Below are 14,050 nucleotides of genomic sequence, written 5' to 3' on the forward strand. Positions count from 1 at the left end.
AATGATGTTTGGCTCCAAACAGAAGCCACACCAAAGCCTCCAAAGGGTACTGCCAGGATGTATGTCTAATTTCTCTCCCTTTTTGATGCCGGTATGTTTTTAACTTTGGAAGCATCACATGTGAACAGGTTGTGCAAAAATCTGCGTGCCTTTGAAATGTTTATAGTATGCTCTGGCTTACTTATTTTCCTTAAAAAAAAACCAAACCAAAACATAATAATAAAATTATAAAAAGAAAAATGGAATTTTCTAAAGCTGTGCTCTTCAGAAGTCCACCCATTCAGCTTGAAAGGACTACAGCCAACAAGCAGTTTTCTTATTCAGTCTGTGAATTCCCTTTGAGAAATTAAGAAGTTAAAAAGAAGAAAGAACAGAAAAAAGTAGAGTTGCTGTGCCAGAGATGAAAAGAAAAGAAACAGTTGCTAAGTTTTTGGCAAAGCTTGCATTCTTCAAATATTCTCCTTCTCAGCTGACTGCTTGATTGCATGATGAATACTTGGTGACTGGTTTTTCCTCTCCATTTTGTATGTATATCAACCATATCCCCATACATACATGGCAGTTTCATGGCGAGAAATATTTTGGAGCAAAATATCAGAAGAGCAAGATGAAACGCAATCAAGTTCTTGTAACTAGATTTATATTACTTTAGCCTTCAGTGTAGACAGAAGAAAGCTGGCTAGAACAATGATCCACTGCATTTACTTGTAGGAAACTGCTATCCTCTGGCATGCTGTGAGCTGAATCACCAAAGATACCTACTGACCCTGCTGGAAAGTCATAAACTGGAAAAAATACAAAAATAATTAATTAACTAGGATAACTATGTAATGGAGAGTGTCCTAATACTTATGCAAAGAACTCAAAATGGCTTTAAATCAAATAGACAAACAAAACAAACAAGCCAATTCAGGTATGAATTTAATAATTATACAACTTTCTACATACCAAGGGAGTAATTTCAGTTCTGCCAGAATGAAGAATGAAGTACAGTAGATTTCATCTAACACTTGCCCATTGGGGTTCTAAAATTTAGCACCTACTGAGATCTAAAATTGTGATAATTTTTAAAATAAACTTCACGCATGGTTATTGAATTTTATCATACCCAACATATGATAAGAGGCAATAAAATACTGTGGAACATATTTGCTGTAAAGTAGAACTTGCCACAGAAATTACTATCTTCTACAAGCAGTAGTGGCAAGCACTAGAGTAACTGCAGAAAAACTCTCATATTTTGGATTACTTCTTTTCATACTGTGAGATGGTTCTTTGAAGTTACAGGTGTGTTGTCTTTTTAATGCACTAATGAAAGACCACGATATAAGAGATGTTTCAAAGCACAATAAATACTCAGTGAAATCATCCTGTGTGGAAAGACAGTAAAGCACTTGGGCATCAATGGTACTTAGGTCCTGATTAGTCCTACTATATTGTGCTGATCCTCTATACATAGGTAACTTTCATCTGTGTAAGCTCCTTATGTGCTTTTCAGGCAGGTGGAGATTGTGAAATGTGCACAGAAAAGTTTTCACTCAAGCAGTTCTTGCCATGGAAATGTAAATGAAATTCAAGACTGAGAAAAATCAAACATGAAAAGAATTAGAGATTTGAATCATCTCAGGTCTCTGCTACAGTACTTACAGCAATGAGGAGTTGCTGCACAAACACCATACAGGGCTCAATGGGCTTTATTTCAAATACACAAACTAGTGACTGGCCCCCATAGGTTAGAATCTTGAGAAGCCCTCAACAATGTGCTGTCTGCACAGATGTCAGATGTTACTGTGATCCACTGTGACTGGGTACCAATGCAAACCACACCACAGAGGTCTGAAAACTATCTCCTCTTTCTGAAGAGTCAAGTCTGTCATAGCACATGTCTGTCACGACAGGTCCCTGCATACATACATACACATCTGTCGAAGTCCACAAACAGTACACAATCACCAAAATGCCCAGCTGTCATTTACCTGCAATACCGGAGCATGTTGAAAAAGTCTGATGGAAAGTGTCAAGTTCTGCCTGGTCCACTGATGTGGGAACTAAGCAATCTTCAAAAGGAGGAACCATATTGCAAGGAACACTATCTTGTACATTCTTCTGAGTGTCAGCATAATGTGGAGGGCAGAAACTCTCAAGCTGTCCATATAACCCTACAACAAGGGGAAGAAAGTGGTCAATAAAAGACCTGGACAGAGACACATGGCATAGCATGTGTAACCATGGCCATAAGAATGATAAAAACCTCAATAGCAGTAGCTCCAGTACTTCAACTATTTTCCACCAATAAACCGGCTTTGATATGAAGCTCCTTAAGATTTTCTCCAGCTGCTACTAATTCTGAACACAATCCACTTCATGGATGTCCTGACATCCATGACTTGTGAGAAGCACTGACTGGCTAGAAGCTGAAATTTTTCAGGGAATTTCTCCCTTTACTCTGCAGTTCTGCTGTCTGAACTGTCCAGATTTCACACTGGGCTGCTGCCTGAAGTATTTAAGATAAAGCTTAATTCAGACTAAAGGAAGATAACTCAAGTAAGGCCTGCATAAAATCTGAGCATCTGTCACTAATGCCAAGACAGATGGCCAATAGTGGGGCATGCATATAAGATCAGAAAGGCTGCCTGCTGACGATCCACAAGGCGTGCTGTTTTTCAGTACATGGTGAGAGTCTAACCCACTCATCTGTAGAAATGAGTCCACATGGAAGAAAATCAAGACCATTGTGTTACATGACATGAAAGATCCCCACCAGGGTTTTTGTTAATAAAGTTGTTTTCTGTTCTTTAAGTGATTATTAGAGATGTTTGAGCACTGTGTAAATTCACATTGAGGTTCATGACAAAATATGTATTTATATAACCCAAACCATGCTTCTGTATAAAACAGGGACATGTATGCAATCTAAAAGGCAGAGACAGATGTTCTGCAATAGGTTGGCCTGAAGATTTTTCCCATGGAAGCAAGATTTTTCTCATGGAAAATTATGACTGGCATGATTTTTTTTTCTGTGCTGAATATATTCTCAGAACATATCACAGAAAACTGAGAAAAAAACCCAAACACACTTCATTCTTTTACCTATAAAAGCCGTCCTTCAGACTCCTGCGCAAAATGTCCAAAGCTTAGAATTAGTAGCAATTTTTTTAATTTACAGAATTTACTATTGTCTTGATGTGCTGTTGTCTTGATGAGGAATATGTTGTGCAACACCCCAACCCAAACAAACCTGCCTACCTCAGGTATCTTACAGTGTATGCTTATATATGTGTATACGGTCTATGCTTAGAAATATGTTAGGAACACAAGAAAAAAATTTTCTGGTTTGTGGCTAAGAGCTATGTGTGTTCCCATTAACTTTCCTATGAAAATGTGCATATGGGACTGTTTGTTGAAGATGCACTGAGTGTTTCTGTACAGATAATGCATTTCACAAATAATAGGTATAGAGAAAGGAGAAGGACACAGTGAAGAACAGGCTGTATCACTTTTTAATTGAAGAATGAGGAACGATGCATCATTTAGGAGTTTTATGATTCTTTGTTCTTTTGAGACTAAAAAACCACACAAATGCTGGCATGCATAAGATGTGCTTGAACTGAAACAGAAATCTCAGTATTTAAAAGCATCAGAATATACCAGGACTATGGACAGACAAGACAGTCTTAACCTGCAGCCAGGAACTCAGAAGAGACCTTATGGGAAGGTCTCTGTAACAATGGTGAGGGAAACACAATCTTTGTATTTTATTCAGTAGCATCGCAAAACACTTTTGTGTACGCAAAATGAGATAAATACCTGATTTACAAAAAGGTAACAGCTGTTTAGATGGGGCAAATAGTTACATGAAAGAACAATGAAACAATTGTCAGTGTAGTGCTGTGTCTGAAAACCTTAATGAAGAAAAAGAGTATCTTGACTTAGCATAAAAGAAGGAAATAAGAAAGAAAATATAAAAAAATAAGAATAATAAAAAATAATAAAAAAAGATATAAGAAAAAAATCAGAAGCAGAAGCACAGTTCTTCTTCCACAGCAGGTGCAATTTGCAGAATTTGTGCTCACTCTGGAAAGTCTGAACACTCATAGTCTTTTGCAGAGGCTGTGGGAACTTTGCAGCATTAGCTGTAAGATAATGGTTTTAATAATTTTTCTCTTTTAAAGTTTGACTGCAACAAAACTGAGTCAGACTGTGAAGCATGTTAAGAATTTACAACTGTCAATCCTTAAATGTTCAGTTGAGAATCAACTCTGGCAAAATAAAGCAAAATAAAAGAAAAAACAATAGCCTTCCAAAACTTGACTTAGAAGCTGCATTGCTATTGTCAGGTTTTGCCTCCTTTAAAAATGCTTTTAAAACTAATAGGACACACTGTGCAAGTTTACTGTTGAGTCAGGCTAGTTAACAGAAACAACCATTTCAATCTACAGTGTCTTAGCCAGCTGGCAAGACCCTTGAAGACACATGCTGAAATGTCCTTTCACATAGCTCTGTGCTCATTCTGTAGTTGTGCCTTTCTCACAGCATCCTGTTCCCAGTGCAGAACAATCTGGCAGTAACTTTGACTACCACTAGCAGAAGTCTGGCAGAAAAACTGCTTACCTTGGGGTTGAGCTATTGCAAGTCACATCACCTGTGTTTGTTCATTCCCTACTTAAGCTAAAGAATATTGTCTAACAAAGTCTTACAAGCTTTGATCCAGTGGTACATTAACCTCTATACTGCAGGAAGAACCAGGGAATTGCACAAATCACTTTCATTAACGGATAAACCCCCCAGTATTTTTTTAAGATAGAGAGAAAAGAGAAATAATTCAGCTTTTACATTTGTTTTTTCATGATTCAGGGTCAGAAATAACCATCTCATAAAATACAGAGCCATAAACAGGAAGGAGCAGAACAGCGCATACATTGTTCTCTACCCCTCAGGTATTTAGCACTTTGTCCATGCCTGCAGTGCATCAGGTCACAATGTAGATGCCTTTGAACTGGAGCCCAAAAATGATACAGCAAAATGTCCTAATTTGGTATCAGGAGTTATTCTCTTTATTCATGTGTTGCCATGCCCAAGATAATCAACACTACTGCTGAAGGTAGGATAACATGAAAACAAACATATGTAATTCAGGCCCTATATCCACACTACAGTTGGTCCCTTGTTTGAGATTATCTGTTAGAGAGCTACACGTAGCTTCATTTTTCTGTGTTTTCATGCAGTACTGGAAAAATAAAAAAGGTGAACAGGTTGGCTAATGAAGTTCCAGCAACCAAACAGTTCTCAGGACTGCAACCTGAACTGTACCATTTGCTCTCTTATTCAGCTATTTAAAAGACACGCATGCACAAGATTATGCCAATTGTGTTTCTTTGAGTCAGTGCACTACAGCCAAGATCCATGATGTCAGGATACAGAATAAATAGTTTAAACAGTTATTTTTCTGTCATGATAGAATTATTTCCTGAGGAAAGTGAAATATTTTAAAATATGATAAAAAAGCTGTGTACTGCAAGGATCTCTTCTAAAAGCAAAAAGCTCTTGTTCTTTATCACTTCCAGAGCTTTTTCCTGAGATGCTAAGCATCAGAAAATCCCAGGCACACACCCATCTCAAATTCCCAGCTGAAATTGTGGTCTACCTAAGTATGTGATAAGGTCCTGATTCCATTGAACTGATGTGGACAGAGAGTTGATTACAGGTATGTAATGAATGATTGTCACAGTAATAATTTTCATAAAGTAGGAAGTTTCTGATGAACATCTATTTCCTTCTCAGTCAGTTCTCTGTCTGGTACCACAAAGAAAGCATATTTTCTCATTAAAATAATTGTAAATGTTACCAAGAAATATACATCATGGGGGAGTAGTCTTTACTGTTATGCTTTGTAAAATATCCAGCTGTCTTTGGCTTGAACTACTTCAAAATAGTGTTCCTCTGCAATACACTTCTACAGTGTCCACTTGGTTAATTTCACAAACAGATAATAATTTGGTACCATCTGAGTGTGAAGAACAGAAGAAAAGTAAGTCATAGATACGAGTCACAAACTGTTCTGCAAGACTGGCTTGTAAAGGTGAAAAACTGATAAAATTTTGTTTATTTAAATCTGGTTATTTGTAATTAAAAGGTAGCTGTTACTAGTGGAGCTGCCTGTATAGATACACTAGTATAGCTAACTCGTATCAGCTAACATTTTTTTCAAATGGCAACTTTTTTCTTTTCCTGAAAATTTTGCATGACATTTTCATTTCTTCCATTACACAGTCAGCACTGGTCATCAGCTTACCTCACAAAAACATGCGCCATGAGTTACAGGCATGATTTTAAAGGACAGTCAGACTCCTAGTGCAAAAATATTTGTAGTATCAGAAGCATCCAAAATCAAGCTAGCTGTGTCCATGCCCAAAGGAGCTTTACCTTACTCTGTGCTATAAACACAAGAAGCTTGACCACTGTGGAGAATTTTTCTATTGCTCATCTTTTTTTTTTTTATCTCACACATCTCTTCTGACTTGTCTCAAAGCAATCCCTTATTTTCACAGTTGCCTGCATGCTGGAGATGCCTTTGTCTTCAGGAACCTGTGTTGAGATCCCTGTAGTTATTCTAGGCTGAAAAGAGTGACCAGTACAAGTCCTGGGCCAATTGTTTCAGATTTCCAGGACCTGAACTGACTTCTAATCTGTTTGTAAACGCATAGTACAATGGCATATACAATAGCATCCAGCTGGGAAGTCATCACTACAGTTTCCAGTTTCAGATTTACTGCTTATGGTAATGGAGTGAAATTTACCAAGTCTACTGAAACGAAAAGCTTCATTTCTGCAGCTCAGTGAGTTCTGAATATTCCACACAGCAAAGGAAAATATGAATTTCACAAGAGGAAGAAGGGAATATTTAGTCAATTACATAATATTAAACAAAGCAATGAAAAACCCTCTCTGACATTACTGTGTATCTGATGCTGAAAATCACTCGGAACAAACACTGACATTTGAACTATAGACAGTGTTCTTTCAAGAAGAAGCAGCTTCACAATGCAAGTAGCTATTAGATATAAAAGGCTTGTCAGTCTTGCACCTCCTACATAATTTATCTCCAAAGGATAGTGCTCTGAGATCTCCACGAGCTTCTAAGATGCTGAGGCTTTTAGTAAAGCAGTCTGTTGAGAACTTGCTGTCTTCAAATAGCTTTTGGGCTATGAAACTCTTTCTTCCTTAGTACAGTCAATTTAAATGGAGTTTGCAAGCTTCCATATTGAGACAAAAATATCACCATTGTTTGGTAGCAGACTGAGCTGAAGTGGCTACAGCTACAGCACTTTAAATCTTGAAAAGGCAAGTTATGAACTGCAGGAGACAGAAACTAACAGAGCTTCCCACAGACACTCCTTATATACCAAATAGTTTAGACTGGTGAGATAACTTTATGTTTTTTCTTCTACATTATACTGACTTGACCAAGGAAGATGTCAATCTTTGCATTGCTGGGAAAATTTGACCATGAACTCTTGAAATATTTCCTTTTGTGAGAGATAGTTTAGCTAAGCCTTTCAGGCATGCAGGACCAACAAAGCTTTCAGTGTAGCACATAGGAATGAGACAACTATGCTTAAGTTGGAGGGAGTACATTCTGACAAAATACCTCTTGGAGTGACAAAAGGTTACTTAATCTTTGAAAAAACATTCAATATCCAAATGTGGCTTTTGTATTGCAATATATCTTTTATAAAATAGAATTCAGCCCACATTTTCTTCCTACCATTTTTAAACACAGAGATCTTTACATCTGCAACTTTCAGTTGCTAACTGTACGCATACAATTCCTGTCACCAATGTCTATTTTCAACATAGGTTTTCCTAGGACATGGAGGCAAACACAGAAAAGCCAACAAGGGATTAAGGTATGGGTTTAAGATCCAAGCCCTTGGGGTTATCCGTTTTTTTGATCCACTCAGAAGATTGTATTAAGCTCTATCTCAAATCTGGATGTGGCACGGGGCTTCAGTCCAAATGTGACATTTGCCCAGGTCTCTACTGGTCTTATAATGGTGTTAATGACACATGTCTTTTTTCCTTTTAAAACCTCTTTGGACTGCAGGAAGGGGAGGTGGGAACACAGTAACATTGCTCTGGCTTGCTCTAATGAGATGATGCCCCAAGCAGATAAGGAGCTAGATTCCCCAGCCAGTGAAAGTCCTGTGTGGAGCAGCAACTAACCTGAGGTGATCTGTGAGCTTCTGGGAAGCAGGGTTCCTCAGAAACTGTTCAACTTCAGAGCAACTGCTTGTGATCCCAGTTTATACAATGCTTCTCCCATGACCACAAGATGGCTTTATGCCATTTATGCACTCAAAGATAACTTTTGTTCCAGGTAGAAGGACAGACCTTAATGTCTGAATGTGTTTCTGGAAGATGAGTTATGCCAAATATTCAAAAAAAAAAAAAAAAAGGAATTGAGCAAAATGTATTGTACTGTGGAAATAGGAAGGCTAACCTGATCCCTTCCTAGCCCCATATGCTAGGAATTTACTGTTTCTGCTCTGGCATGTCTCCACATATGTCATATGACAACAACAGCTCTGAAAATACATCTGAAGAGAAAACTGTAACTCTGTATTAAGATGAATGACAATTATCTAAGCTTGGAATTTTAAGTCAGTATAAAGACAGGTTCCTGAAGGCTACTTCGTAGAGTTTTTCAAAAAGTAAGGTGTCTTAAAAATATCAGCACCATAACTTGAGAGCTTACTTTGAAGCTTCAAAACAGTGACAAACAACTAACATGAGTGATGAGGATTCTTCTTTCTTACCTTGGTTGTGGAGGCTATTTGGTTGAAAAGAAGGGATTGTTGCTGGCTGGTATGTCTTTAGAGACATTCCTGCAGGCTGTGGAAGGTGGGGAGGTTGTGGTGTCTGTCTCTGCATCATGCGGTGTGGAACTGAAATTCTCTGGGTGCTGATATGGTGAGAAGGAGCTGGAGCAACAAACCTAGGAGTTCAGAATCACAGAACTGTAAAATACCCAATAGATAAGAGCTAAACAATGTTCCTACTTTACTTACATCACTATAATGTTTAGCAGTTTGCATAGGTAGAGACTTCCAAAAGAGCAGGGTGCAACTCAGATACAGAGAAGACACATTTTCAAATTTGACAACTGGGAAGATAAAAGGCTGAATTGTACCCTTATCATGGAAACTTCCTTTTATCTTCTGTGGGTGGGTTTAAGTCTTAATAGGAGGAGATACCTCATGGGGAACCTGATTTTTGAGGCACTGCAAACTGTCCCATAGTAAGGCTTTTTATCAACTCTAGCTGTCAATCTATAGCTGTCCTTCCACTCTGTAAGTGAGGGGTCAGTTCTGGTCATTGAGCATTAATGAGTTAGATAATAGTTTCAGGCCCAGGTTCATGTTTCAAGTTCTAGAATTTTTTATATGCTACAGAGAGCTATTTGAAAATAAAAAAACTGAAGTAAATATAATCTAAATAACGACCAGTGTTAAATTGATTCCAATGGGGAAGAGTCTGACCACACCAAATGTTGATCCGACCTCAAAGTATGAGCTTGCAAGCCTGGCAGAAGAGGAGAACCATTCAGACCAAACCTGGTGGTGCAGCTGCCATTGAGTTTCATCACATTAGCGGTGTGTTTTGCACAGCTCTGTCTGTACTGGCACTACAAGGTTACACACTGCTTTGAGAATTTCACAGACTTTGTAAGTTTAACATTTCTCTACACTTCCTTAAAATTGCATACTACAAAGCACATTACAAATAGGTACAACAGTAATTTTTGCAGATAAGAGACCTGGTTTATGCCCCAGTGACCAAACTACACACTCTACTGATGGGATTCGATTAGGGAACAAAAGCTCATCCTGGGCTCAGGAATGGCTGAATCATAGAATCATAGACTAGTTAGGGTTGGAAAGGACCTCAAGATCATCTAGTTCCAACCCCCCTGCCATGGGCAGGGACACCTCACACTAAACCATATCACCCAAGGCTTCATCCAACCTGGCCTTGAACACCGCCAGGGATGGAGCATTCACTACCTCCCTGGGCAACCCATTCCAGTACCTCACCACCCTCACAGTAAAGAATTTCTTCCTTATATCCAATCTAAACCTCTGCTCTTTAAGTTTCAACCCATTACCTCTTGTCCTATCACTACAGTCCCTGATGAAGAGTCCCTCCCCAGCATCCCTGTAGGCCCCCTTCAGATACTGGAAGGCTGCTAGGAGGTCTCCATGCAGCCTTCTCTTCTCCAGGCTGAACAGCCCCAACTTTCTCAGCTTGTCTTCATACGGGAGGTGCTCCAGTCTCCTGATCATCCTCGTGGCCTCCTCTGGACTTGTTCCAGCAGTTCCATGTCCTTTTTATGTTGAGGACACCAGAACTGCACACAATACTGCAAGTGAGGTCTCATAAGAGCAGAGTAGAGGGGCAGGATCATCTCCTTTGACCTGCTGGTCACGCTTCTTTTGATGCAGCCCAGAATATGGTTGAAGGTCACTTTCTTATCTATAGCAGGAGATTCAGGAAGGCTGACAAAACAAAGCCAGGTTATTTCTGCAAGACCATGAGTGAAATCTGATGTGGTATTCCTGTCACAACCTGTCTCTTTTCCCAGTCCTGAAGGCAAGCTGGAAGCCTGTACTGAACAAGAGTACCTACCTACCCTTCTCTGTGGTGGGTGTGCTCATTAGCTGCTGCTAGGAGGGATCAGTGCTTACAGTAAACACTGTCAGGATCCTAAAACGGATCCCTGTTGTTCTGAGGCTGGAACCTTAATTCACTGGATTACTTTCTTTTTAACCCAGTAATAAAGAATGTTTTTCCTGCAGAACTGTAAGAAAACCATAATCTTAATCCAAACACAACAGAAGGTGCAACTGTGGTAGTCACATTGTTGGTGTCACACTGAGGTAGGATACCTCTGGACTGGGTCATTACACATGTTGTAGCTGCGCCTCAGGACACACAAGATCTTTTCTGCTGCAGCTCAAAGTCAGTATCTGCCACACATTACCAGAAACACCACCCTTGACTTGCTGTGATTATCTGTGTGATTATGAATTAATTTGAAACCTATTCACTATGTTTCTGGAAGATCCATAATTTACATTTGGAGTACAGCCAAATTTCAAAATGAACTTTGAATTGTTTACTGCCTATTCAGTTTTCTTTGAGAACTGCATTCTTAGGCATATTAGATAGGATTTGAATTGTCTTTGTGCTGTTTGATATTAACTTCATAAACACGTATATTGTTGAAGGAAATAAAGATGTCACTACTGAGACACTGAGTCTTTAACATGTCAAATATGTCATTGTTCCAGATAACTGATACAGTGTAAAGACATAATAGGGAGGAATAGAAAGAAGTATGTGTGTGTTTCATAATAATATAGGGAATATGAAAAAATTACTATATAAATAAGTAGCTATATTGTGATAAGAATATCAGAGGTTTTTAAAGACATGCTGCAACTACCTGAGTAGGTACTGGAGTTAGTTTTTTTGTACAGCATTCCTGTGGAAAGACTGTTACTTGCTGCCAGAGATTAAAAACAATACACAGGTGGTTTTTACGACTACTATTACTTAAAAAATCATGGGATATCATCCTCTGTGTTTTCAAAAATCATTTGTGAAAATTAATTTCTGAAAAATGGTTTTAACCAGCAGCCAGTAACAGGGAAAAATCCTTTTCAAAACTCAAATAAGCAAAGTTTTACACACCACAGAATCACAGATTTGTGTTGGATGGGACCTTAAAATTATCATCTTGTAAAATGTGCTTCTATAGATTTCCTGTAGGCCCTTTTAGGTAGTGGAAGGTTATCAGATCTCCTGAAGCCTTCTCTTCTCCAGGCTGAACAAGCCCGACTCTCTCAGCCTGTTGCCATAGGAGAGGTTCTTGAGCCCTCTGATCATCTTCATGGCCTCCTCTGGACTCACTCGAGCAGGTCCATGTCCCCCTTGTGTTGGAGGCTCCAGAGCTGGATGCAGCATTGCAGATGGGGTCTCATGAGGGCAGAGTAGAGGGGTAGGATCAACTCCTTTGACCTGCTCAGGTCACACTCCTTTTGATGCAGCCAAGCACACGACTGGCTTTTTGGGTTGCAAAACTTCACATCTGGTTTGACATCCAAAAAATCCTTCAAAAATAATGCATTATTTTGTGTAGCCACACAGGACTCTTTTATAGTAGACTTTAGTGGTCTTTGCAATGATTTATGAACCACTTCACGAATATCTGACTTATTTGTACGGGTGACTAAAGTAGTCTACTTTTACTTCCCTTCTGCTTACAAAAAGAGAAAATTAATCTGGTCTCAGAACAGATTTGTCCTTGAACAAATCATAGCGTGTTACTGGAGGAACTGTAAATTTACTTTTTTTCCTGAAGCAATCAGGACCAGTTTGTAACTGCTCAGAAACTCTCAACCTGCTTCCAATGCACAGAGCCCTCACAGTAGCCAAGTAGCAGATCCCTTTCCTAAAGGGAGGAAGGAGAACAGGAAATGTGGTCTAAGACTACTTTTTTTTCAATTTTGCACTAAGAAGGAAAGCATGTGCCATCATTTAGACAACATCAATCCTTATGGCTGCTTTTAACATGCTTCCAAAATGGAAGTGGAATATTAAAGCTGAAAACTTTTTGTTTGGTTTTGTGTTGTCATTTTTTTGTTTGTTTGGTTGTTTGTTTTTTAATGTAGAGGACATAGTTTTCTTTGAACAATTTCTAAACACAATTTATTGGGTTGGTGATCCGTTGACTGGCTGAGTTCTAATACTTTTTATTGAGATGCAACAGTTTGGAACATATCCAGATGTTACGCAGCTCACATAGCCAGGAGATCAGGTTTTCATCTTCTTACAGTTGAAGTTTTGGCTGGACAGAGAAGAAAACTCTAAGCTCCCTGTAGCAAGCTGCTCTCTCTAAGTGTCCTGTACAGTGCTGCACTTTTTGACAATGTTAATTGAGGAACAGTCTATGCCCAAGCCCTCTTGACTGCCTTTGTATTTCTAGGCAAATCCAGAAAGTCTGGGGTTATATTTTCATTCTCTGCTTTAAACAGCCCTATTACTCTGCTATGATCTCACATTTTAGTTTGGCTCCACACTTTATGCTGTGTGCTAGTGCCTTTGCAGCTCCTCAGTCCACTGTCAATGAGCAAAACATTCTGTTGTGATACAGTATTTTGTAACCTAACATACTGCACTGTAAATTAGTCCAGCTAGCTATCAATGACAATCAAATAAACATGATTTTAAAACACTTGTAAGTAAGGTATAGCTTTTGCCAAGCATGATTTTGAAAAAGTAGATGTTTTGCCCAAAGTCATGAATTCTTTCATTTTGGCAAAAATAACAAAACCCTAAACTTTTTACTGACCTGTGATACAACATGTTTCTCTCCAATGATTATTATGTTGCAATATTTTTATTTTTTTTTTTAAAAAGGAAGCAAATCTTCTCCCTTAACAAAAATATTCTGGCCAGCACAAAACGAAATCTTCATCCATCATTTTGTTCAGCCACCAAATTTATGCTTGTCAAGCTCTGGCTCACACCTTACACAGCAATGATCCCACAGCAGGTTTCTATCCCCATGGTGTCTCTGTAGAGTAGATTGCATGTGCCAGAAGACTTTAATTTTGTATCCTTCTTTTCAGTCACCAATAAGCACCTAAAATCCTTTTTAAGCTCAAGCTTTAGGAACACTGGAACTGCTTTTTCAGATAAAACCAGTGAACCAGTTAGCCCAAAGAAGGGATAGCAGGAAAAAAGAACAGTCCATCTGACCTGCATCATGGGCTCTTTGGTGAGAATAAGAAAGGAGAATTTAAGTGGAATTTAAAGTGGAATTTAAGGAAGGAAGCTGTGAGTGTCGACCTCAATATATGGATTCCCTGAAGACAGAGATACATAACTTTAAAATCTCTCTCAGCATTTTCTGTGACTGTGTTGAATTAGAGAACTGAACTTCTTACAAATTCAAAGGAAAGGAAAAAAATGCCTTTGGAAAAAA

At 38.7% G+C, this 14,050-nt stretch overlaps 1 protein-coding gene across 1 annotated transcript in view; it reads right to left on the minus strand.

Annotated features, from left to right (window-relative positions):
- Positions 1-648: 648 nt before the first annotated feature.
- GLIS3 (GLIS family zinc finger 3) overlaps positions 649-14,050 on the minus strand; it is a 148,018-nt gene continuing 134,616 nt past the window's right edge. Inside the window, 3 exon segments of the mRNA XM_005155006.1 lie at positions 649-785; positions 1,977-2,159; positions 8,817-8,995. Coding sequence (XP_005155063.1) covers positions 649-785; positions 1,977-2,159; positions 8,817-8,995 — 499 coding nt within the window.

The sequence above is a fragment of the Melopsittacus undulatus genome, chromosome Z (genome assembly GCF_012275295.1).
Source record: "Melopsittacus undulatus isolate bMelUnd1 chromosome Z, bMelUnd1.mat.Z, whole genome shotgun sequence".
Classification (NCBI taxonomy): domain Eukaryota; kingdom Metazoa; phylum Chordata; class Aves; order Psittaciformes; family Psittaculidae; genus Melopsittacus; species Melopsittacus undulatus.